Source organism: Dendrobates tinctorius, unplaced genomic scaffold, assembly GCF_039654945.1.
Source record: "Dendrobates tinctorius isolate UK_male_01 unplaced genomic scaffold, ASM3965494v1 ptg000166l, whole genome shotgun sequence".
NCBI classification, from domain to species: domain Eukaryota; kingdom Metazoa; phylum Chordata; class Amphibia; order Anura; family Dendrobatidae; genus Dendrobates; species Dendrobates tinctorius.
The window spans coordinates 7,799,245-7,827,107 of record NW_027361833.1 but is presented as its reverse complement, the minus strand read 5'-3'; the positions used below and the strand labels follow the sequence as shown (position 1 = coordinate 7,827,107).

Genomic DNA, 27,863 nt, shown 5'->3' with positions numbered 1-27,863 from the left:
AAGTGGGCAAAACGTAGAGAGGATAAGGTGCAAATACTAACGCCATTAAACAGCAGCAAATTACTCTAGGAAATAGTGGAAGCATCAATGTTGAATTGGGACCATAGACTTTTCTTGAACTATTAAGACTCATTCAGATGTCTGTGCACGGACTGACCATGGGTTTTCCGACCTGAGCCTGACCGCTTCATGTATTTCTGGCTAGTCCGTGCGTAGTCGTGGGGTCACGGACTTATTTCATTGACATCTGAATACACAAACAAAAAAACTGCTGAAAAAAACAGTACTTGTTCTCCCCTCCTGTGCTGGCGCCGTTCTCGCAGTGTCGCACTCGCTCACCCCGGGACTCTCATGCTCTTGTTGTGATTTGTGACTCCAGTGACCAATCAGCGCTGGCGTCGCTGTCCCCACCTCCTGTCAAAATGAACAAAAGATTTTTGTAGCTCAGGAAAAACAGCCATTTCGAGCATGTGTTGTAAAATGTGGGTAAGGAGCCACAAGGACACCCTGCTCGTAGTGTATTTTATATTTTCCTAGGGAATTACAGCTGCAGCAATTTTTGCCACAAAAAGTGTCTTAAAGGGAATCTGTCACCTATTTTTCTGATATGAGCTGCCGACACCGCCATCAGAGGCTTATCTACAGCATTCTGTAATGCTGTAGATAAGCCCCCGATGTAACCTGAAAGATAAAAACTAGTTATGGCCCCGTCACACATAGCGAGATCGCTGAAACGCCACAGGTTTTGTGACACATAGCGGTGACCCGTCCCCCGCTGCGATATCACTGACCGTGCTGGAATGTCCTAGACCATTTTTTGATCGTTGGCGTCCCGCTGGCCAACATGCATCGCTGTGTTTGACACCATAACAACGACGAGCGACCTCGTTGAACCACGCATATCGAGGTCTGAGTTGTCAGAATAGCTGCTGTGTTACAAGGTCCCAACGACCGCCGAGAGATTGCCATATCGTTGCTGCGTTGTTGAGTAGATCTGCCTGTTTGACTGCTTACTAGCGACCATGTAGTGACGTACCAGCGATCCTTACCAGGTCGTATCATTGTCGGGATCACTGGAGCTTCGTTATGTGTAACGGGACCCTTACATTATACTCATTCGGTGGTCTGGTCCGATGGGTGTTGCGGTCCGGTCCGCCTCCCATCTTCTAGAGATGATGTCCTCCTCCTTACTTCTGCCGCTGCTCCTGCGCAGGCGTACTTTATCTTCCCTGTTGAGGGAAGAGTAAAGTACTGCAGTGCGCAGGTGGTGGACCTATCTTATCTTTCCTGGCGCCTGCGCACTACAGTACTCTGCCCTCAACAGGGCAGATATAGTACGCCTGCGCAGGAGCCGCGGCAGAAGTAAGGAGGAGGACATCATCGCTAGAAGATGGGAGGCGCTTGACCTCGACACCCATCGGACCGGATCCCCGGGTGAGTATAATCTAACTCTTTATTTTTTTCTCATCTTTCAGGTTACATCGGGGGCTTATCTACAGCATTACAGCCCCTGATGGTGATGGCCGCATCTCATATCGGAAAAATGAGGTGACAGATTCACTTTAAGATGCAACCAAAAAAATCCAGCACGTGAAACCCCCTTAAGCTGCTATCGTGTGTATAATGGAAAAACGTCTTAGGTTTTCAGTGGAGTTTGGCTTTAATCCTTCCTTGTATTTCCTCACTATATACTTCTGTGACAACTTTCTTGACTGTGAAATCCAAGGCTTTCTTAAGATGCAGAATCTGATACGTGTTTAATGTTTCATCTGAGACCAGTGCCTATGGCAAGTAAAATCTCCTATGTTTAAAGGACTGTAAAATGTACCCTTGATTTGGAAGAGCTGAAAGTGTCCGTGCTGTCAAAAAAACCCTTCAGATCTCATTGTTTGTGGATCCCATCTCCACCAATTTCACACTCCTATGTCAATCTGCTCCTGCTTTTTCTCTCTCTTCTTTTTCTCCTGTAATGTGATGGTTTGTGCATTTTATCGGCATGAGGATGTAGACTTGCTTATCGGGGCTTCAAAAAAAAAAAAGGTTTGCAGATATTTTAATCTAGTTAGGCACATCACTTTAATAAATGACTGCAAGGAAAGAAATAATCCCTCAGTGTGATCTCCAGATCAAACCTTTTTTTTTTTTTTCCTTCTTTCTCCCAATCACTATGACTACCTTCTTCTTATCAAGTCCCAATTATGGATTGTCAGTGTTCCAAGGTGTTGTGCAGCCTCCGCTATATGCTGAGCTGGCGTTTATGCTACAGGTTTAATGCAACCCGCTCTTGCCTTGGTGCAGCCCACCTTCCATTCCCAAAGCTAACAATTAAATGGCCTTTGAAAATGGCAAAGCAGCTTAGGAAAGGAACTCTCACTGGAGTCTAACCTTTTCTTAAGCTGCAAGATTGTGTTTGGAATTAATGATAACTTTCTGAGCTCCGATGTGCAGGGGAAGCAGCGGCGGCAGTACTTCTCAGACCAGAAGTGAAATAGCTGCAGCCTCCTTGTGTTGTGCATATAAAGTACCCGAGAAAATCTGCCCTCTGTGTTATCAGCCACTAGGCTCTTGAAAAACCTGATTTCATTGCAGTGGCAGACAGCAGCCGCGTCCCCCTTGGAGGACGTGTAATTGTTTTCTCTGTGACATAAGTTTGCCAGTCTCAGTTCAGTCCACGCAGAATAATTTTCGACACTTTAAATTCTTCACTTGTCAATTAGCGCAGCGGGAGCCCTGCCAGGGGACGTACTCTGGAATTTGCTATGTTAGACATTGGATTTCCATCTGGCTATTAGGGGAGGTTTTTTTTTCTTTTTAATTGATGAAAGGTTATTGTCATGGCTCTCGCCAACATTAGATGTTATTTCCCACTGGATGGAGAAAGTTACATAGTATCGAAAGTCATGGACTTGAAAGACGCTGCCTGAAATATCTCTCCCAAGAAATTTGCATGCAGACAGACGGACATATTGTAGATAAAGCCTTGCCCGTTCTCATCGTTCACTTGGAGCTCTGTTAATATTTTTATAAAATTAAAAAATATTAATACTATTTTCAGGGCTGTGGAGTCGGTAAGCCAAACCTGCGACTCCGACTCCTCAATTTCCCTTCCACCGACTCAGACTCCGACTCCTACATATATTGCTTATATTTAAGTGAAAAATGTATTGTAGTACAATGTGAACATCAGACATTTAATCATTTCTATGATCCAATAATCAAGATATTTAGATAGAACATAATATCTATTTATTGGAATACAACTTTAGAACACAAACTGTAATAAATTGTAAATATGTAATACACTGTATAATATCGATTACATACATACGGTACAGACCAAAGTTTGGACACACCTTCTCATTCAAAGAGTTTTCTTTATTTTCATGACTATGAAAATTGTAGATTCATTCTGAAGGCATCAAAACAATGAATTAACACATGTGGAATTATATACTTAACAAAAAAGTGTGAAACAACTGAAAATATATCTTATATTCTAGGTTCTTCAAAGTAGCCACCTTTTGCTTTGCTTACTGCTTTGCTCACTCTTGGCATTCTCTTGATGAGCTTCAAGAGGTAGTCACTGGAAATGGTCTTCCAACAGTCTTGAAGGAGTTCCCAGAGATGCTTAGCACTTGTTGGCCCTTTTGCCTTCACTCTGCGGTCCAGCTCACCCCTAACCATCTCGATTGGGTTCAGATCTGGTGTCTGTGGAGGCCAGGTCATCTGGCGTAGCACCCCCATCACTCTCCTTCTTGGTCAAATAGCCCTTACACAGCCTAGAGGTGTGTTTGAGGTCATTGTCCTGTTGAAAAATAAATGATGGTCCAACTAAACACAAACCGGATGGAATAGCATGCCGCTGCAAGATGCTGTGGTAGCCATGCTGGTTCAGTATGCCTTCAATTTTGAATAAATCCCCAACAGTGTCACCAGCAAAGCACCCCCACACCATCTCACCTCCTCCTCCATGCTTCACGGTGGGAACCAGGCATGTAGAGTCCATCCGTTCACCTTTTCTGCGTCGCACAAAGACATGGTGGTTGGAACCAAAGATCTCAAATTTGGACTCATCAGACCAAAGCACAGATTTCCACTGGTCTAATGTCCATTCCTTGTGTTCTTTAGCCCAAACAAGTCTCTTCTGCTTGTTGCCTGTCCTTAGCAGTGGTTTCCTAGCAGCTATTTTACCATGAAGGCCTGCTGCACAAAGTCTCCTCTTAACAGTTGTTGTAGAGATGTGTCTGCTGCTAGAACTCTGTGTGGCATTGACCTGGTTTCTAATCTGAGCTGCTGTTAACCTGCGATTTCTGAGGCTGGTGACTCGGATGAACTTATCCTCCGCAGCAGAGGTGAATCTTGGTCTTCCTTTCCTGGGGCGGTCCTCATGTGAGTCAGTTTCTTTGTAGTGCTTGATGTTTTTTGCCACTGCATTTGGGGACACTTTCAAAGTTTTCCCAATTTTTCGGACTGACTGACCTTCATTTCTTAAAGTAATGATGGCCACTCGTTTTTCTTTACTCAGCTGCTTTTTTCTTGCCATAATACAAACTCTAACAGTCTATTCAGTAGGACTATCAGCTGTGTATCCACCGGACTTCTGCACAACACAACTGATGGTCCCAACCTCATTTATAAGGCCAGAAATCCCACTTATTAAACCTGACAGGGCACACCTGTGAGGAGAAAACCATTTCCGGTGACTACCTCTTGAAGCTCATCAAGAGAATGCCAAGAAGTGTGCAAAGCAGAAATCAAAGCAAAAGGTGGCTACTTTGAAGAACCTAGAATATAAGACATATTTTCAGTTGTTTCACACTTTTTTGTTAATTATATAATTCCACATGTGTTAATTCATATTTTTGATGCCTACACAGTGAATATACAATTTTCATATTCATGAAAATAAAGAAAACGCTTTGATTGAGAAGGTGTCCAAACTTTTGGTCTGTACTGTGTGTGTGTGTATGTGTGTGTGTGTGTGTATATATATATATATATATATATATATATATATATATATATATATATATATATATATATATATATATATACACACTATGACTTATCTCGGCTAAGATAAAGCCTAGATCCTCAGGCTACATTCACACTATGGGCGTAGCCAGGATCAAAACTGGGGGGGGGGGGGCAGAACCTCATGCTGTTCCGCAGAATTTCATACTGCACACCTCAGCTGCTGCAGAACCTCATACTACACACCCCTACACTTGAAAATAAAGCCTGCACCTTAAGAAGATGATGTGGTGAATGCAGTCTATTTATTCCAACTATCAATTGATGTTGATGTGTTGCTGAAGATGAGGAATGCCTGTCCTGGGCGTCCTTTTGGGCAGCTATGAGGTGTACCTGACTGGTGCTAAAAAAAAGGAGTGTTAGTCTTTGTGCTATCCGGCTTTCATTCTTTTTGGTACAGATATGATATGGATAGACAGATATGGATAAATGGATATATAGAGCAGATTTCTAATCTGCTTTTGCTATTGAAAACATTAGCTATGAGCTCAAAAACCTTTCAGGTGATGCCATTTTTTAAAAAGCTGATCTGCTTTTGCAACTGAAAAACGCAGGAAAAACGCTGTGTGTGAATGTAGCCTTAGATCAGGAATAGAACAGTCATTTATAGGACATTTCATAACTTTCCCAAATTCCTATGAAAAAATATTCAGCACATTCTGCATTGAACCACTGTACCCAATTTATTATATATTTTAGGAGTCGGAGTCGGTCCATTTTATTCCGACTCCACCAAAATGAGCTCCGGACTCCAACTCCACAGCCCTGCTATTTATTCCATGCGATTAGTTTGAATAACTTTTTAGGTCATTTTCTATTAACTTACATAGATCTTTTTATTGTCTGCACGCTAAATGAAATTTACACTTGGATTGGTCAAGCTGGCTCTTCAACAATATTGCCCTCTGTAAATGTTGGAGCAGATGTACACCAGAAAACTGATTTGTTGAGATCCTACGTATGAAAACATGGTTTTTGTCATGTATTTGTAATTGAAAAGTTACTTTTATATTAATATTGGCCTTTGTTTATATTCAAGCCAAGTTCCCTGTCTTCCAAGTCCCCTGCGAATTCAGTCATGGTGCTTGTATGTTTGGCAAGACAGCTGCGTGAAAATCTTGTGAATGTTGCACATAAAGCTGGGCTACATGGAGACTTTGGCCATGACACAGGTCACACAGCCAAATGTTGCACTGTGTCGCTGATACATTACAGCATAATACAAGAGAGTGGGATGGTGTTGCGATCCCCCCCCCTCCACCAGGTTACCACAACTGTGACAAGCAAGTCGCAATTAGTTGGAACCATTTGGAGTTTTTGCAACTTGCTCATAATGAATTGTGGTTGCGATGCCATCCCACTCGCTTGAGTTATGCTGCAATGTAGGAGTGACACTGAGCGATCTTTAGCCACGTGACCTGTGTCGCAACCAAAGTCACTGTGTAGCCCCCGCCTAGATAGTTAATGTATTATTTTGTTTCTGTATTATAATTTGTTGATTGACACAGACTCTAATTTAGATGATATTCTTTTAAACGTACTCCTTCACCCACTTATTTGCACTTGTGGATCTTTGTCTGTGCACAAGTAAAAATGGTGGACAAAAGCACAATTAGATGGTCGTGCTAACCTAAAGTTATGGATTTATAGGTTGCTAAGTTCTCTAAGACCCTCATCAATTACAATTACAGTACAATACCACAGCACACATATCCAACAAGTGATAGTGCTTATTCGATGATGCAGCAACAAATCTGTACAGAAGAAAGGCCAATGTTTCGGTCAACAGACCTTGTTCACGGCCAAACTGAAGAACAGACACACGCTCCTCATCAGTTACAGTGAAGAATGGCTTTAAAAAGTCTTATATGACATGCACAACTCATTGATTTCAATATCTTTGTGCGATTGTTTTCTCATGCCGAATTGGTATGAGAAGGCCCCATAGACTAATGCTGGTAAAACATTGCATGGCACTTTGCCGTGTTAAATGATCGTGTAAGCCAACGTTTAGGGCTCATACTCGCTTGCGAGAGACTCGCACGATTCTTGTGCGAGTCTCTTGCATGAAAACCTGGCACTGCCGCCGGCACTTGGACCGGAGCGTGCGGCGGCATAGAAGTACATCTAGCCGCACGCTCCGCTCTGATAGCCGGCAGCAGTACCTGGTTTTCATGCGAGAGATTCACACAAGAATCATTCGAGTCTCTTGCAAGTGAGTATGAGCCCATATAGTGAGTGGTAATGGCCGCAGCAATGGGCAACCCTGTGATGAGCTTCCATTAAGAATGGATGTGTTATTAAACTACCCCAATGTCTTGTTAGTGATGTACATTGCATCACTAATATGTTTATCTCAAGCACAACGTCTCAGTATTTATCGCAAAAATCACTTTTTATATTTTGATTGCCCGACATAACGTCTGCTTCAGTCATAGGGGTGGGATCTCTAGCTCTTCAGTCAGGGTCAGGCAAACGCCTTTTTCAAATTCTCCACGTCCATCGCATTATAATTCCTTCCCGTCACTGCTCCCTACGTCACCGCAATCTCTCAGCAGATCCCGCACTTGCCCAATGACTCTCAGCTTAAGTATTACTAAGTGTGAACACAGGCATGAATGATTTTAAGATTTTTCCTTTCTATTTTTTGTTTGACATTGTAATTTAATTGTTAGTAAAACACGATGTTCAAGAACAATAGCTATTTGCTCTAGAAACAGTTCTATAACTAAGGGCCCCGTCACATATAGCGACTCACCAGCGATCCCGACAACGATATCAACGTGTCAGGATCGCTGGTGAGTCGCTACATGATCGCTGGTGAGCTGTCAGACAGACAGCTTCACCAGCGATCAGCACCAGAGACGCAGAGCGTGCGGCGTCGCTGTGTACTCTAGTTACCAGCGCGCTGATGCAGGGAGCTGGTAACTAAGGCACGCATCGGGTTTCTAAGGGACGTGCGTCACTTAGATACCCGATGTGTACCTTAGTTGCCAGCTGATCGCTGGTCTCCCGCCTGTCACACGCAGCGATGCGTGCTGGCCAGCGGGAGACCAGCGATCAAAGAAATGTCCAGCGGTTTCCTACAGCGATCAGCGATACCGGCAGGGGGGCCGATAGCTGATCGCTGTCACACACAGTGATCTCGCTGGTGCGATCGCTGTTGTGTCACAAAACTTGTGACTCAGCAGCGATCTCGCTAGCGAGATCTCTATGTGTGACGGGGCCCTAATAGATATTGACTGGGACAAAACAACATGTATGAGTTCTTTGTGCAGTTGTGGTCCGGCAATGTACCACAACATATCACAATGACCCACATCTGCCAACAATGTCTATAAAGGGCCATTTACATGGGCCGAAAGATGGTACAGTTCGACTGATGACCGGTAAACTATTACTGATCTGTGGTCATTTAAATACCTGTTTACACAGGCAGACCAAAGCAAAATATGTGCCCTGTGCAGGTCCTGCCTTATTTCTTGCATTGCAAGTCCTATTTATAAAGCGCGATGCAACATGATCTTTTGCTCTGCATTGATCAGCATGCTGTCTGCGCATCAAGATAATCGTGAAACAAGCGTTAACAATACTCTCTTACGATTATCTTGTAGTATAATTGCAGCTTTAGTAAGACTGAAAAAAAACGGCCCTTATACACCTTAGATGGCTGTCTGTCAAACAATGGTTTAGCTAATAGTTATTACCCCAACCAGCCCATACATGATTGCACAGCCAAGTACTCCTATGTTCCCTATGATAAGCTGCTGACAAAGCAGTTTGGCAGGGGCTCTATCTCCCAAAAAATGGATTGGCCTTTGGAAACTTAACAGGTTCTCTCCCTCCATTATCTGTCGGGGGGGGGGGGAGATGGCAGGCCCCATATTCATAATACTGTCTGCCAATTATAGACACATTTCTCTTACGTCATCTCTTTTTCCTATGTAATCTGAACACCGCATGAGTGAAGGGTTAAAACACAGTTTTGTTATCAAGCTCTGTGGTTTTGTTGGCTTTTAATTTTTGTTTTAGCACCAGGGGCTTATTATTGCTGGGTCACAGCAGTGTGTGTCTGGTAGTCCGACATGCCCCCTTCTGTGATAGGCAGCTCACTGTCTATGGACATTGTATATTCAGAGCCTAGTGTAGCAGCTTCCTCAGCTCTGCTCTATTGCCAAATCTAAAAGCTCTGATTGTATGAAAACTGCTCCAATCAGTGAACTGATACATCATTGGATTCAGCTTCACTTTGCCTACATCATACTGCTCTCAGGTGAGGTAGCAAAAACCTGCTGACGGATTCCATTTAACTGGCTTGCCGTAGCCCATTAATTTGCACCTAAAAATGGCAATCATAAATTTAGCACATTTCTAGACTTGCCAAATTGACATCTCCATTTCCTAGAACCTTTTGAAAAGTCTCTGGTAAAGTGCAAACATTTTTTTTGTTTTTATTGTACGGGTGTGGGGAGGGTTTAGCTGATCAGTATTACATTTGCCTAAAATTATTTGTGCCAAAAAAGGAGAGGGGGACAACATATGCCAGAATAATCGTGATACCAGAGTTAATAATGCTCGATTACGTTCTCCCCAATAGTAAAGGTGGAGCCATGTATGTGCTTACCCTGGGGGCATTACTTGAAATAGTAATGATGTACATATGTGTCAATGCCCTGTGCAAGGATGGCAATACTTGGTGCCTTACCTGTACTACTGCACAGGGGCTCAGAGGGTGAGAATACCAATGTTGTTTTCGAAGAAAAATAATAGGATCTCCTTATTGCCTATTAGACTGTATATACAGTTGTGGCCAAGAGTATTGACACCCCTGCAATTTTGTCAGATAATACTCAGTTTCTTCCTGAAAATGATTGCAAGCACAAATTCTTTGGTATTATTATCTTCCTTTAATTTGTCTTAAATGAAAAAACACAAAAAGAATTGTCCTAAAGCCAAATTGGATATAATTCCACACCAAACATAAAAAAGAGGGTGGACAAAAGTATTGGCACTGTTCGAAAAATCATGTGATGCTTCTCTAATTTGTGTAATTAACAGCACCTGTAACTTACCTGTGGCACCTAACAGGTGTTGGCAATAACTAAATCACACTTGCAGCCAGTTGACATGGATTAAAGTTGACTCAACCTCTGTCCTATGTCCTTGTGTGTACCACATTGAGCATGGAGAAAAGAAAGAAGACTAAAGAACTGTCTGAGGACTTGAGAAACCAAATTGTGAGGAAGCATGAGCAATCTCAAGGCTACAAGTCCATCTCCAGTCTCCAAAGACCTGAATGTTCCTGTGTCTACCGTGCGCAGTGTCATCAAGAAGTTTAAAGCCCATGGCACTGTGGCTAACCTCCCTAGATGTGGACGGAAAAGAAAAATTGACAAGAGATTTCAACACAAGATTGTGCGGATGTTGTTTAAAGAACCTCGACTAACATCCAAACAAGTTCAAGCTGCCCTCCAGTCCGAGGGTACAACAGTGTCAACCCATACTATCCGTCGGCGTCTGAATGAAAAGGGACTGTATGGTAGGAGACCCAGGAAGACCCCACTTCTTACCCCAAGACATAAAAAAGCCAGGCTGGAGTTTGCCAAAACTTACCTGAAAAAGCCTAAAACGTTTTGGAAGAATGTTCTCTGGTCAGATGAGACAAAAGTAGAGCTTTTTGGGCAAAGGCATCAACATAGAGTTTACAGGAGAAAAAAGGCATTCAAAGAAAAAAACACGGTCCCTACAGTCAAACATGGCGGAGGTTCCCTGATGTTTTTGGGTTGCTTTGCTGCCTCTGGCACTGGACTGCTTGACCGTGTGCATGGCATTATGAAGTCTGAAGACTACCAACAAATTTTGCAGCATAATATAGGGCCCAGTGTGAGAAAGCTGGGTCTCCCTCAGAGGTCATGGGTCTTCCAGCAGGACAATGACCCAAAACACACTTCAAAAAGCACTAGAAAAAGGTTTGAGAGAAAGCATTGGAGACTTCTAAGGTGGCCAGCAATGAGTCCAGACCTGAATCCCATAGAACACCTGTGGAGAGATCTAAAAATGGTAGTTTGGAGAAGGCACCCTTCTAATATCAGGGATCTGGAGCAGTTTGCCAAAGAAGAATGGTCTAAAATTCCAGCAGAGCATTGTAAGAAACTCATTGATGGTTACCGGAAGCGGTTGGTCGCAGTTATTTTGGCTAAAGGTTGTGCAACCAAGTATTAGGCTGAGGGTGCCAATACTTTTGTCTGGCCCTTTTTTGGAGTTTTGTGTGAAATGATCAATGTTTTGCTTTTTGCTTCATTCTCTTTTGTGTTTTTTCATTTAGGACAAATTAAATGAAGATAATAATACCAAAGAATTTGTGATTGCAATCATTTTAAGGAAGAAACTGAGTATCTGACAAAATTGCAGGGGTCACAACTGTAATACTAATGGTTTTCATTAATTGCTCACACAGCCATTTTTGATTGTTAGACCAGTAAGGCAGGGTTCCCCAACTCCAGTCTTCAAGACCCACCATCAGATCATGTTTTCATGATTTCCTTAAGGTCCCGTTACATTTAGCAATGCACCAGCGATCCCGACAACGATACGAACTGGTCAGGATCGCTGGTGCACCTCTAAATGGTCGCTAGTGAGCTGCCAAATAGGCAGATCTCACTAGCGATGCAGCAGCGGTCGGGGGTCGTCACTTACCTGTCAGACGCAGCGAGGGTGACGTCTTCCGCCCACGCCCATGGAGTCGCTCGTCGGCGAAGGATGCCGATGACGAGAAATGGACCAGGACGATCTCGCGTGATCAGCGATAGCCAGCGGGGGAGCCGGTCGCAGGTACAGTGGGGCAAAAAAGTATTTAGTCAGTCAGCAATAGTGCAAGTTCCACCACTTAAAAAGATGAGAGGCGTCTGTAATTTACATCATAGGTAGACCTCAACTATGGGAGACAAACTGAGAAAAAAAAATCCAGAAAATCATATTGTCTGGTTTTTTTTCATTTTATTTGCATATTATGGTGGAAAATAAGTATTTGGTCAGAAACAAGCAATCAAGATTTCTGGCTCTCACAGACCTGTAACTTCTTCTTTAAGAGTCTCCTCTTTCCTCCACTCATTACCTGTAGTAATGGCACCTGTTTAAACTTGTTATCAGTATAAAAAGACACCTGTCCACAACATCAAACAGTCACACTACAAAACTCCACTATGGTGAAGACCAAAGAGCTGTCAAAGGACACCAGAAACAAAATTGTAGCCCTGCACCAGGCTGGGAAGACTGAATCTGCAATAGCCAACCAGCTTGGAGTGAAGAAATCAACTGTGGGAGCAATAATTAGAAAATGGAAGACATACAAGACCACTGATAATCTCCCTCGATCTGGTGCTCCACGCAAAATCCCACCCCGTGGGGTCAGAATGATCACAAGAACGATGAGCAAAAATCCCAGAACCACGCGGGGGGACCTAGTGAATGAACTGCAGAGAGCTGGGACCAATGTAACAAGGCCTACCATAAGTAACACACTACGCCACCATGGACTCAGATCCTGCAGTGCCAGACGTGTCCCACTGCTTAAGCCTGTACATGTCCGGGCCCGTCTGAAGTTTGCTAGAGAGCATTTGGATGATCCAGAGGAGTTTTGGGAGAATGTCCTATGGTCTGATGAAACCAAACTGGAACTGTTTGGTAGAAACACAACTTGTCGTGTTTGGAGGAAAAAGAATACTGAGTTGCATCCATCAAACACCATACCTACTGTAAAGCATGGTGGTGGAAACATCATGCTTTGGGGCTGTTTCTCTGCAAAGGGGCCAGGACGACTGATCCGGGTACATGAAAGAATGAATGGGGCCATGTATCGTGAGATTTTGAGTGCAAACCTCCTTCCATCAGCAAGGGCATTGAAGATGAAACGTGGCTGGGTCTTTCAACATGACAATGATCCAAAGCACACCGCCAGGGCAACGAAGGAGTGGCTTCGTAAGAAGCATTTCAAGGTCCTGGAGTGGCCTAGCCAGTCTCCAGATCTCAACCCTATAGAAAACCTTTGGAGGGAGTTGAAAGTCCGTGTTGCCATGCGAAAAGCCAAAAACATCACTGCTCTAGAGGAGATCTGCATGGAGGAATGGGCCAACATACCAGCAACAGTGTGTGGCAACCTTGTGAAGACTTACAGAAAACGTTTGACCTCTGTCATTGCCAACAAAGGATATATCACAAAGTATTGAGATGAAATTTTGTTTCTGACCAAATACTTATTTTCCACCATAATATGCAAATAAAATGAAAAAAAACAGACAACGTGATTTTCTGGATTTTTTTTTCTCAGTTTGTCTCCCATAGTTGAGGTCTACCTATGATGTAAATTACAGACGCCTCTCATCTTTTTAAGTGGTGGAACTTGCACTATTGCTGACTGACTAAATACTTTTTTGCCCCACTGTAAGTGTCACATGTAGCGAGATCGCTAGCAATATCGCTGTTGCGTCACAAAATCGGTGACGCTTTAGCGATATTGCTAGCGATCTCTCTGTGTGAAGGGGGCTTTAGTATTGCTCAGATGATAATTGCTTCACCTGTGCAATACAAAGGAAATCCTGAAAACATGATCTGTTGGTGGGCCTTGAGGACTGGAGTTGGGGAACCCTGCAGTGAGGGATCATCTGGCAAGCGAAGAATGAAGTGCTGTAGGAATAAGCAGCAGGAAAGCAATCTGCCCTTATACTTTTTCTGTAAAATGTCCCTTTCTTGGCTCTGTCCTCTGCTGCACCACTGGTAGGTAAATGACGAACATAGTGCATTATGCCCCACAGGCAGGGGGATTACGATGGCACTTGTGATCACAACCTAAAATGGCAGTGATATAGTAATATTACTATGCTGGCGCTTATTGAAATGCCATTTCATTCCATGCACCACTTCCTCCCGGCCATCTAATGTATGTTACTCAAGCGCTTTTAAAATAAATAAAAGGGATTAAAAAAAAAATTAAAATTTAATTTACTACAAAATGTGATCTTTTCATTCTGTTTTTACCCTCTCAGACTAACTAGAATGGGTGTATGGTTTAATCTTTTGCAATCTCTACTAAAAAGAATTGAGAATTATGCGAGAACTGTTTATACGTTTAATAATAATGAATTCAATTCTATTTCTAGTCGTGAAAACTGCATGTGCTGTCATGTAAAGATGGCTTGAGCCTCCCTTCGTTTAGCCTTCTGTTTGGTATAAAGAAAGTAGTGGATTAATCTAGACTTGCACTATAGACACATAGCGTCAGCCTCTTCCCAGTGTAGCAGGTGACGTATCTATCCTGAGGCACACCACCTCTCTATGAATCCGCCAATATCTTAGGAGTTATTTCCATCACAGTAGGGTAATTCTAATTATATGGCCACATCGGTAAAGTGGCTTTCTAATTTATTCTTTTTAATTATCAGTGGCACCCCCCAGCCACCGATGTCATGCTTTCTGTGACCGAAATATCTATTTTCAAGTCTAACTAGAAAAGTTGGAAATATTTTTTTTTTTTTTTTTTTTGCTTTTCATCCCCATCCTATAAAACTTACATAATGTATGTTAGCAGGATACAGCAGCTAATAAACAGTTTCTTTATTCTACTACTCCTCCTTATGGTTACCACCAGGGCTGTGAAGTCGGTAAGCCAAACCTCCGACTCAAACTCCGACTCCTCAATTCCATGACACCGACTCCCTCATACCAGGGCTGTGGAGTCGGTAAGCCAAACCTCCGACTCTGACTCCTCAATTCCCATGACACCGACGCCAACTCCGACTCCACCAAAATTGGCACCGACTCCACAGCCCTGGTTACTACAAGCAAACGTGATGCAGGCAAAATGCATTTTAGGGAATTGCCGTGCTTTATATGTAGTTCCTTTTTAAACAAATGTTCTTCAAAAGTAATCTGGGAGAGAAGTTAAATTTCAATCAATTTCTGCAACGTCACGGAGTCTCTGAAGCTGGGTGTACACTCCCCAGTGTCAGAGGTGCACTTTGCATGACCAGATCTTCAGAAGATGGCTTCTGGTCATGCGCAGTGTGCCAGTGACGCTGCGCACATGCATGAGATTTGCAACTGGCAATGACACAGGGACATGATGACATGGAAGTAGGGATGACTAGCCTGGGGAAACTTAGCGCCCCATGGACTAGTCAAAGCACTCATTAGCATAGCAAACAAGGGCATTATAAAGTAAATGCTCTTTTTATACCTCGTTTTCACTGAATAAGACTGGTTAGGCAGGGAATTTACTCATACATAGGTGAATACTGGGTTGGAGGGCATGGGTGAACGGGCGGATTCCCTTTAATTTACCTATTAGGTGCAGAAAATCTGCGACATCAAAAAACAAATAATCATGGGAACTTGACCTAAAGGTGGGTCTAAGCCACCCAACTTGCAGCATTGAATGACCACCAATCTGCTGTAGTCTAATATCCCATTTACTCAGGTAGACTGTGTTAATGATGAGCACTGGATATTCAGTGACATAGACTTCCGTTATTATCGGCAGTGTAAGTCCTGTTTACACAGGAAGATGTGCTGCCGAGAATGATCTTTTTTGCTGCACAAACAATCATGTCACTTGATGTACTATATGAGAGTTTAGCTAGCTTAGGCCTCTTTCACACATCAGTTTTTTGCCATCAGTCACAATCCGTCGTTTTGTCAAAAAAACAGATCCATCAAATGATTGTGCTGGATTCTTTTTTTTTTTTCTCATAGACTTGTATTAGCGACGAATTGTGATGGATGGCCACACGTTTCATCCGTTGAACGTCAGCCGGAGACAATGGACAAAGTAACATTTTTTTTGTGTACGTCGGAAAGTCGGACAGCAACGGATCCAGCGTCATCCTTCGTTGGCTATAATGTTAGCCTATGGGTGCTGGATCCGTCGCTGTCCATCAAAAAAACGGAATCCAGTGACTGATTCCGTCTTTTAAAACTGAGCATGCCCGGAAGATTGTCTCTTTCTTTATTTTAACCCCTACGGCTGCTTTTTCCATTCTGGCAGCAAAATCTCTCTCTCTCTCTCTCTCTCTCTCTCTCTCTCTCTCTCTCTCTCTCTCTCTCTCTCTCTCTCTCTCTCTCTCTCTCCCTTTAAATTCCTATAGCTCCAGCTTTGACGGATCCGTCAAAAAAACGGATTCGGTGCATCAGTTTTTTGCATTCTTCACTGGATCCGATTTTTTTCACACTGTGACGGATTGTGACTGATGGCAAAAAACTGATGTGTGAAAGAGGCCTTATAAGGTGGTCGGCAGCTTGTTTATACTGCAAGATTATCGATTATCATGAAACTAGTATTCCTAGGATCACTCATTCATGATAATGTTGCAGAAGAAATGGACCCTTAAGCTTTGTTCACACACAACGGTCATTCTTTGGCTTTTAACCGCACCTGTGTCACTTCCATCATTTCACTGTTTCCCTGTATTAATTACATCTTTTCTACTTGCAGGACCACACAGCTGAGCATAATGGCCGCCCGGCTTATCAGGCTATACAGATATTTCCCTGCAAGATTAAATGATTGTGCAGGGAAATAGGGAAAAGACTACAGTGGTACAGGGCTGTTGCTGTTAAAAGCCATAGCATGACCGCTGCATGCGAATGCTGTCTTAGGCTAGTTTCACATTTGCGTCTTTGTGCGCAGCGCATCGTGCGCAAGTTTTTCATGTGCATGTGTTCTCTAGGTGTCACATTTCACAGGAGGAAAATCCTTGAAACAGACTCCTCCAATGGGACATCAAACAATGTTTCTTTGTGTAGGGGGTGGTTTAAACCAGTGTCTAGACATGTTTATGCAAAAAACGCATGCGCATGAAGACGCAGACGAACGCATGTCTGTGCGCACGCCTGTGTTCCCATAGACTAATGAGTTATTTTGTCGCATTCCATGCGCATGCGGTTTTTTTACGCCTTTGGGCGGACCCAAAAATGCAACATGTTGCGTCCGACACGTCTAGACGCACACCTGGAAAAACGCATGCACACGAAAACGCAGACAATCGCATGCAAGACCATGCGTACGCCATGTTAAACATAGGTACGCAGGCTCATGGATGCGCACGATACGTTGTGTAAAAAAGCGCTAATGTGAAATCAGTCGTGCTTATCGATGGCATACTAAGTCTTCTATTTCCGCACATTGTGAAGGGGGTTAATATGCAGAAGTATTCTTCTCCTGTTGCGCATTTTACATATTTGTCGGCCTTAACATCCTGTTTACACGAGTGCTGCCAACACACAAAATGTCAACATAAAACATGCGATCAACAGCAAACGAGCATTTTGTGGCTGAATCACTGGGCAATGACCAGTAATGAATGACCATTCAGGCGGTCACTGGCCGTGTGAAAGTTCCTTAAGTGTTGGGCAGGAGTACGTCAGGGGTGATTAATTACTCATGGACATGTCAGTAATTATGAGAGCTGTGTTAATTGCCTTCTGCATTGACATGATCTCACACAGCAGCTGGTTTGAAGCATTCAGTACATGATTCCTTCCCATCTATCCGGCTGAATTGTTGCATTCTGTTAGCTGTGGCATTTCATGAACGCACAGGCAGAGCGATTGCATTTGTGTACATAAGCCACTTTTGTTGCAACATGTCTTGGCTTTGTAAGTTCACGTTTCAGATCCGGAAACAAAATCGTATCCGTCAATTCCTTAATAAATCCCTATCAGATTCCTCCCTTCACATACGGGGGCGATCTGATGGTGATAGTGCAGGGGGACCAAAAGTCCCATTTCCCTGCCGCTGCCCCGAGGATTTATCAGCGGAAAACAAGCTGCACGCCAACACTTTCATCTTCTAGAAATCGAGCAGATGTGGGAGGAAACATAGCATGAGCATTTGGAGTAAAACAGGTCTATGGAACATCACTCAACCAATGCTGGATCGTTCACTACAGGAGAAAGTTTTTCAATCCCTTCCAAACTTTTGTGTTATCTTTAATGTGTTCTTTAATAAAAGCTGCTTGGAGTTCCTATATATCATGCCTGTTGTACTTATCCACACATTGAGTCATTTTTCAAAGGTAATAACCATTCTAAAACCTTACCAAAACACAGCCTAGCTCCGAGTGATAAATGGAGATACTTAGGGCCGGAAAACAACCTATCAATGTAATTGGCTCATACGGAGAGACAAAATAAACGATTAAGTTGTAATAAAACGTCAGCTCGGCTACTGTGGAAAGTCAATGCATTATCAAGCGGAGTCATCAAAATCATACTGATCGTCTATATGTGCCATGGCAGCCATTACTTGTCACGTTACTCTATGGATTAATGTGCGAGGTTCTGGTGAGATACTTTGTTGTTTGCGCTATTAGTCACCATTTCTTTATTGTCTTAGCTTTTTTTTTAAGCCTCTTATACACCGTTCTGTTACTGATCTAATAAATCTATAAGCCCATGCAATATACATGTCCTCATATTTTAGTAATTATTAGCAAAAAAGGTAAGAAGACACCACGTAGTGGCACATGGAATATGTATGGCTTTATAACATTTGCCACCATATAGTCCTTGTGTACTTCCTCTTTGTGGTCGAGATCCCACTAAATGTGCTGTTACCCATGTCTGTTCTCAGACATCAGTAACTCTTCCAATGAGAGGAGGTGAGGTGGCCATATATAAATACTACTTTGTACTGGAACTCGGGTCTAAAAGTTTTTATTTATGCGTGCTTTGCTTATAGAGTTATTGATAAAATAACTAGTCATTTTGAATGGAGTGGAGGTGCCCATGGTCATCCTCGGCTCCATACATTGTCTATGGGACTGCCAGAGACCTTTTAATGCATGGCTCAGCTGGAAATAGTGGCTTCATAGGTTGAGACTGCTCTTCTCCTCACCATTCAAGATATGTCTCCAGTGCCCGTTCTTGGAATCGCTGGGGTTCCCAGTGGTCAGACCCCCAGCAATTAGTAAGTTATTCCCTCTCCTAATGGTAGAAGATAACTTGTTATTTTAATAGCTAACTTTTAAAATTTATCATAAGAAAACGAACACATAGGTGGCAATTCTCGCAAAAACACTTTGTGCAAAAATTTACAATTTCTCAATGGGGAGTTGCACAAAATTGTGGCGACTTGACTTCTGCAGTTTTTATGTCAGTTTGAAGCAGAATTGCCAAAATGGCTGGAATTGGGATGGAGTCGTGACGAGATGTAGCTTTACCCACCTGTCAATTTCAGGAAAAGTGCTGGCTTTTCTTATGCAAGAAATACTATTCCAGTCAATAATTGGAGTGTAATTTGTGTTGAGGAGCAACCAGGGCTGTGGAGTCTGAGTCAGTGTCCATTTTGGTGGAGTCGATATGAAATGGACCAACTCCTAAAATATATAATACGTTGAGTACAGTAGTACAATGCAGGATGTGCTGTAAATGGTTTCATAAGAATTTGGGAAAGTTATGAAATGTCCTGTAAATGTCTGTTCTGTTCCTGATATAAGGATCCTGGCTTTTAGTAGAGATGAATCTGTGCTGCACTTTATGCACATGCTCAGTAGTGAGGCAGTTCTGTGTAGTTGGAGTCGGAAGACAGGGAGATTGTGGATTCTGAGTCAAGGGTTTGGCTCACTGACTCCACAGCCCTGGGAGAAACAGAGGCTCCCGTCACTGAGAAGATGTTCCAAATTCATCAAGTGGTGTGGGCATCTTAATGACTTCTCCAGCGAGCCCCTCATTAAGACTGGCGTGACCATAGCCAGAGGTCAATTGCTTCATACATTAGAACACAGTGTCTGATACAGCAAGACTGGTGTTGAGGAGATGTATTGAAGTCAGACGATCCTGATTCATGAAGAGACATATGGACGAATGGTGTGATACCTCGCCACAAATCCTACTGCATTCCCTGCTAGAGTAAGATTTGTGGCATAGCGAATTCCGCTGCTTGTCATGAATTTGACGAGTGGTGGTCACCACGCCCACTTTGTCGTGTCGTTTTAGTGCAGTCTCCTGTTGTGCCCAAATTATGCAACTTTTCAAAGCTTTTTACACTAGTATACTGGTGAAAAAGCTTTAATGACTTGGCTCATAGAATTATCAACTACTAGTACTCCCTTAGGAAATTGATATCAAATATCTAAGTGTTCCTGACTGTAAACCAGTACTGAATCATGGAGTCGCCATCATCCATGATTAAGGATTGGTTTAAAGTCAGAAGTGCGTAGGAATTTGGAAATTTAGATTACATTGCTGGATGAAACTAAAGATGTCATTCATTTTTTAATCACACTGGAATAAAGTTCTATTTTTCACCTGGATTTTCGTCTGGAGGAGTTTTATATTGGTACTGTAGTTGTGCTGCCTCTGGTTCCTTGGTGTGCACAATATTTTCTCTGGAAGCCTTCCGTAATGTGGCTTGCATGCTTCTAGAGATTCCATTATTGTCTGGAAACTGTAGAACTAGAATGATATTCTTGTTTAACAAATGGTTTGAGGCAACTGGATAACATTTATATATATATTTTTCTTCTCTTTCAGTCATGATACTCAAACAACCTGCTGGGATCATCCCAAAATGACAGAGCTCTACCAGTCTTTAGGTAAGGATAAGATTAAATAAAAAATCTAAGTGGAGCTCCACCTATTATTTTCTTTTTTTTTCTTTTTAAATGTAAAACCTAACCTCTCGTTAATAAAAACTTAATAACACTGTAATCCCTAGAACAAAGGGGTTGAATCAATAAATTGCAGCTTCCATTAGATATTATTTCCACCTTGACCTGCCTTGTGTAAAAACAACCATTACTTATCCCAGTCACTGTAACACCGCCCTTTCATTCTAGGGGGTCTGTGAAGATCTAATTGCTTAATAACTCTGATGGGAAGCCCTCCCATAAGTGTTTTTTTTTTCTCTTTAACGGGAACCTGTCATCAGGTTGTGGTTCATCTTTATTTTCAGTTTTGTGTTAATGATATGCTTGTGCCTCAGGGCAGTAGCAGTTTTCAGCGATCACAGAGAGCTGCTACTGTGTGGGTGGCGCCATCATGGAGGAGGACATTTTTTTTTTTCTTCTCTAGCAAGATGGCAGCGCCTGCGCAATAGCAGCTATCGGATCACAGCTATATAATATAATAATAATAATAAATTTTATTTTTATAGCGCCGACATATTCCGCAGCACTTTACATTTCAGAGGGGATTTGTACAGACAATAGACATTACAGCATAACAATAATCACATACAGTAGATTATAACAAATACCAAGAGGAGTGAGGGCCCTGCTCGCAAGCTTACAGTCTATGAGGAAAGAGGTAGACACGAAAGGTGGGTGGTAACAGTTGCCCTGATTGTATGGACCAGCCATAATGTTAAGTGTGTAACAGTACAGACACAGAGGGCTAATGGATGCATAAAGCATGTGGGAACATGATGCTGGGAACCTGGTTATGGTAAAACTTTTGGCTCTGCCACACAGGGATAGGTTAGGTTAATGTGTTGAGGCGATAGGCCAGTCTGAATAAATGCGTTTTCAGGACACGCTTAAAATTGTGGGGATTGGGGACTAATCGTATTGACCTGGGAAGTGCATTCCAAAGAATTGGCGCGGCACGTGTAAAGTCTTGGAGACGGGAGTGGGAGGTTCTGACTATTGAGGATACTAACCTCAGGTCATCAGCAGAACGGAGGGCGCGGGTAGGGTGGTATACTGAAACAAGGGAGGAGATGTAGGGTGGTGCTGAGCCATGGAGGGCTTTGTGGGTGAGGGTAATAAGTTTATACTGAATTCTGGAGTGGATGGGTAGCCAGTGTAATGACTGGCACAAGGTAGAGGCATCGGTGTAACGATTGGTGAGGAATATGATCCTGGCTGCAGCATTCAAGACAGATTGGAGAGGGGAGAGTTTTGTAAGAGGGAGACCGATTAGAAGAGAGTTACAATAGTCGAGACGAGAATGAATAAGAGAAACAGTAAGAGTTTTTGCAGAGTCAAAAGTAAGAAAAGGTCGAATTCTAGAAATGTTTTTGAGGTGCAGATGACAAGAGCGAGCCAGTGATCGAATGTGGGGGGCAAAGGAAAGCTCGGAATCAAGTATGACCCCAAGACAACGGGCATGTTGCTGGGGAGTAATAGTGGAACCACAGACGGAAATGGCAATGTCGGGTGTAGGTACATTAGTAGCGGGAGGAAACACAAGGAGTTCAGTCTTTGACAGGTTCAGTTTCAGATATAGTGAGGACATGATATTAGACACAGCGTTTAGACAATCGCCAGTGTTTTCTAGAAAGGCTGGCGTGATGTCAGGAGAAGAAGCGTATAATTGGGTGTCATCAGCATAGAGATGGTACTGGAAACCAAATCTACTGATTGTTTGACCAATGGGGGCAGTGTACAAGGAGAAGAGGAGGGGGCCTAGAACCGATCCTTGAGGAAACCCAACAGTAAGGGGAAGGTGAGAGGAGGAGGAACCGGCAAAAGAAACAGTAAAGGAGCGGTCGGAGAGATAGGAGGAGAACCAGGAGAGAACGGTGTCCTTGAGGCCAATGGAATGGAGCATAGTGAGGAGGAGCTGATGATCCACAGTGTCGAATGCTGCAGAGAGATCCAAGAGAATTAGCATGGAGTAATGACCATTTGATTTAGCTGTTAGCAGATCATTAGAGACTTTAGTGAGAGCAGTTTCAGTGGAGTGTAAAGAGCGGAAACCGGATTGGAGAGGGTCGAGAACAGAGTTTTCTGAGAGATAGCGGATAAGACGGGAGTGGACCAGGCGTTCCAGGAGTTTAGAGATGAAGGGAAGATTAGAGACAGGTCTATAGTTAGCGGCACAGTTTTGGTCGAGGGATGGTTTTTTAAGTAGTGGATGTATGATGGCATGCTTAAATGAGGAGGGAAAAATACCAGAAGAGAGAGAGAGGTTAAATATTTTAGTTAGGTGAGGGGTGACAGCAGGGGAAAGGGACTGGAGGAGATGTGACGGAAATGGGTCACTGGTGCAAGTAGTTGGGCGAGAAGATGCAAGGAGCCTGCTTACTTCTTCTTCTGTGACTGGTTCAAAATCAGAGAGTGAGTTAGATGCAGTGGGGGAGGGAGGACAGTGCATGGTATGAGGGGATTTGGAGATAATTTCCTGTCGGATCTGGTCAATTTTTTCTTTGAAGTAATTGGCCAGATCGTCAGCTCGGAGCTCCGTGGTTGGGGCCTGTACTCTTGGATTGAGTAGAGAATGAAAAGTGTCAAAGAGACGTTTCGGGTTATTGGACAGTGAGATGATGAGGGTGTTGAAATAGGTTTGTTTGGAGAGGTGAAGGGCAGTGTTGTATGTTCTAAGCATAAACTTAAAATGGATGAAATCTTCGTGTAGATTGGATTTTCTCCACAGACGTTCGGCGCACCTGGAGCACCGCTGCATGAAACGTGTTTGCACCGTGTGCCAGGGTTGTCGCCGTCTGCGCCATCAGTATGAATACGTATATACACCGATAGCTGCTACTACACAGGCGCGGCGGGCGCCATTTTTAATTTTTTGTGTTATACACCACAGGAAAAGCTGCGAGAAATGCGAGTATGCTGCAGCGCAGGTGCCAGGCCGTCACCTGAGTGCAGGAGGGGTTTTTATTTTCTTCACTATGTACATTCATTATGCAAACTAGGAGGCAGGTCAGTGAGGGATCAGTGACCTGTCGGAAGCCATCAGTATGAATACGTAATCAGAGCACCACATGAAGACCCCAACAGGCCACCCCTGAGCATGGGTACATCATTAACTCAAAACTGAAATAAAGATTAAACAACAACCACAAGGCGGATTTCATCAACGAAGGAATCATTTTAATGGTGCCGACCTTTCACTGTCTGTAGGTTACTGTGCACAATCCTGCTGACAGGTTCCCTTTAATCTGTGCATGTAGTGTATTGTCAGTATGTTAATATACAAGAAACCAATGCTGTTTTGCTCCTTTTCCAAGTGATGTCACTGTTCTTCAGACTATCCGGCTCGCACTGTATGTGAATTGGAAGTCTCTTTTGCAATATACGTCTATGTAGAACATAAGAAGTACCAGCACAAAGTCAAGAAAATTTCATGTATATAAACTCAGAGATACATATCAAAAATACGGAGAAAAAATGAGTTTACCATATACAATGAAAAATAAGTATTTATTAATACAAAAGTTCATAAATTACATAAATAGTAAAATGTACAATAAAATATATCATATCAATTAGTATGTATGGATACACATGATCCACAAGACTGATGGCCACAGACTATGAGCAGAACATAATAGCAGGACAGAGCAAAAAATAACCTATGTCAAACCAATGGTGATAGAAAGAGTTAATGTAAACATCAGGCAGCTGATTCACTCATTATCAGGTGGCTCATATAGCCAACCATGCAGTGCAATGGTATGCTGAACAAGTGCCCCTAAATCATAAACATCACCATGGTATCAAAAATGAATATATATGTATACATATGCAAAGACCGCTACATGACTAAGTAAAGAATGAATATATATATATATACACAAATGTCAGTGACGCACACATAGAGTGTGTGTGTGTGTGTATGTGTATATATATATATATATATATATATATATATATATATATATATATATATATATATATATATATATTGTGGTGTAATGACCACTGTGTCCACGAGGGGGCGCTGTGTGGATGTCCCAAGAGTGTGAGTGGTTGAAGAGCCATTATGTATCTCAAGGTGGGTGACCTTGAGATAGAGACATATGTATGTTTATGAATGCTATTGTAAAGTATATATGTCTGTGTGAAGGACCTGTGGTGAGGTCATAGTCATGTGACCCGGTGGGCGTGGCTATGGACCATATAATGTGGCCAGGTTAGGTCACATGGAGTGAATGCTGGGACCTGATTGGTCCAGTTTGGAAGGTCCCGTGAGGAGAAGGATCTCCTCACTAACAGCAGCCTGTGGAGCGGCTGTGGGTGTAATGGCGGCCAGTATCTGAGAGTCCCTGAGGAGTGAGTGGACTTCTGCGGCCTGGAGAAACAGCCATATGGGAACCCTGACGTGGGTGAGATAACCCTGGGGCTAAATAGCCTGTATAATGGACGCTCTCCTGTAATGCTGTGTATATTGCTGCTGGAGGTTTATGAAGGATGAATAAACCTCATAGACTATGATTTGTTGGAAAATCCTGTGCCGGATGTGTTTTTCGATCGCTGCAAGCGAGAACCCCTTACTTACATGACAGCGCTACCTCACAATATATATATATATATATATATATATATATATACACACTCTATGTATAGATTTTTTTTTTAACAACATATTTTATATGTATATATCTTATATACATGATATGTATGTATAATATATAATAGCTGAAGAGCCCGGCGCTGCCCGGGCATAGTAACTAACTGTGGTTAGTTATAACAAATTATAATTATCCTCCATCCCATAGTCCCGTGTCCATATACCCATCATACATATCCTCCATCCCATAGTCCATGATGGGTATATGGGCACGGGCCTATGGGATGGTGGATATGTATGATGGGTATATGGGCATGGGACTATGGGATGAAGGATGTGTGATGGGTATATGGGCACTCGACTATGGGATGGAGGATATGTATGATGGGTATATGGGCATGGGACTATGGGATGGAGGATGTGTGATGGGTATATGGGCACGGGACTATGGGATGGAGAATATGTATGATGGGTATATGGGCACGGGCCTGTGGGATGGAGGATATGTATGATGGGTATATAGGCATGGGACTATGGGATGGAGGATGTGTGATGGGTATATGGGCACTCGACTATGGAATGGAGGATATGTATGATGGGTATATGGGCACGGGACTATGGGATGGGGGATAATTATAATTTGCTATAACAATTAGTTACTATGTCTGGGCAGCTCCGGGCTCTTCAGCTAATAAATATATATATGTGTGTGTGTCACTGACGTGTGTGTGTGTGTGTGTGTGTATATATATATATATATATATATATATATATATATATATATATATATATATATATATATATATAATATATATATATATATATGTATGTATTCTATCTGTGTATATCTAGTTTTTTGTGAGCTTTCATTGTGATTTTCCAAATATATATGTATATATAGATACACCTATTCTATGTGTATACATGTATTATATCTTTTGCATTAGAACATGTCAGTGTGATTTTACTGTATAGCTTGCACATGAATTACCGGCTTTTCTCCTATCATTCAATCTTACTAATATAAAAAAAACATATATACATGTCAGTGACACACACACACACACACACACACATTTATATTAGATAGATAGGTAAGCCTGCAATTCATATGCGGCTATAATTACACTGACAGCCCCAAAAGGAATAGATGGAATAGATGTATACACATAGAATACATAGATATATACATGTCAGTGACACACACACACATATATCTGTGTATATATCTATACTATCTATTCTATTCTAACATGTCAGTGTGATTGTACAGTAGCCGCATATGAATTGCCGGCTTTTTTCAAAGGACACTGGTGCGTATAATTCGGACAGCATGGTGCGAATGCTGTCAGATATTTCATCGCATCCATTGACTTTCCTCGGCGGTTTTCACCCGAAAATCGCAGCATGCTGCGATTTTCTTCTCAGTCCGATTTCGGCTGAGAAAAAAATCGCAAATGAGATGTCACACATTGCTTAACATTGATCAGAGTGCAATCCGATTTTGAATCTGATTGTACTCTTCCGATTTTCGCACCAGTGAGTATGAGCCCTTAAGGTACTGTCACACTTAGCGATGTACCAGCGAAATGACGCGGTCAGGATCGCTGGTACATCGCTAAGTGGTCGCTAGTGAGCTGCCACACAGGCAGATCTCACCAGCGACATAGCAGCGGTCGGGGGTTGCTACTTACCTGTCAGATGAGGCGATCTTGACGTCCTCCTGCCCGCGTCCACGCGTCGCTTGTCGTCACAGCAGGAAGCTGACGACGAGAAACGGTCCAGGACGTTCTCGCGCGATCAGCGATAACCAGCGGGGGAGCCGGTCGGAGGTAAGTATCACACACAGCGATATCGCTAGCAATATCACTATAACGTCACAAAAACCAGTGACGTTATAGCGATATTGCTAGCGATATCGCTTAGTGTGACAGGCCCTTTAGTCTTACATTGTAAAAGCCATTCCTGGGTCATGCAAAGCACAGTGTGACCCTGAGAGCCTACAGAGCGGTGACATCACTCAGAGGGGGGAGCAAAAATGGCGCTGGATACCAGAGAAGGCAGCAGTAGATGAGTATATTAATACACTGATGCTGCAGTATATACACAGATTTAAAGGAAAAGAAAAGCTCTTGGGAGGGCTTCTTTAAGAAGATAAAGGGGTATTCCCATCTCCAAGAGCCTATCCCAATATGAAGTAGGTGTAATTAATTACACCTCTACATATTGGGATAGAATCTTGGAGATGGTTTGTTTATGGTCCACAATGCCTTTTCTGGCCCATAATGCTAGGACTGACTGTGGCTCTTCTAAGATGAACTCACGGCCTCGTATATGAGACCCATGGTTAATCCAAGCTTTGTGGTCCACGTATAAAACAAGAAATCCGGCCATCTGTACCTGGCCTAAGTGACCTCTCTGGGTGGATGTTGGTCTAATAGGCTCCTTCTTCCTTCCATAGAGTTAATATGCAGTCAGACCTTCAGAGAACCCCAGCATGAATGGGCAGTGCTACAGTGAATGGAATAAGTCATTGTTTCCACACAGTGCAGGTATAGGTGGCACTTTATAGAAAGAACATTTGTATCTAT

General features: G+C 42.7%; 1 protein-coding gene across 9 annotated transcripts in view; it reads left to right on the top strand.

Annotated features, from left to right (window-relative positions):
* DMD (dystrophin) overlaps window positions 1–27,863 on the top strand; it is a 3,834,938-nt gene that overhangs the window by 3,612,843 nt on the left and 194,232 nt on the right. For all 9 annotated transcript variants that reach the window (XM_073550686.1, XM_073550687.1, XM_073550688.1 and 6 more), the window contains one exon: window positions 20,560–20,621. In XM_073550686.1, the coding sequence (XP_073406787.1) occupies window positions 20,560–20,621 (62 nt within the window). The remainder of the gene's footprint in view (window positions 1–20,559; window positions 20,622–27,863) is intronic.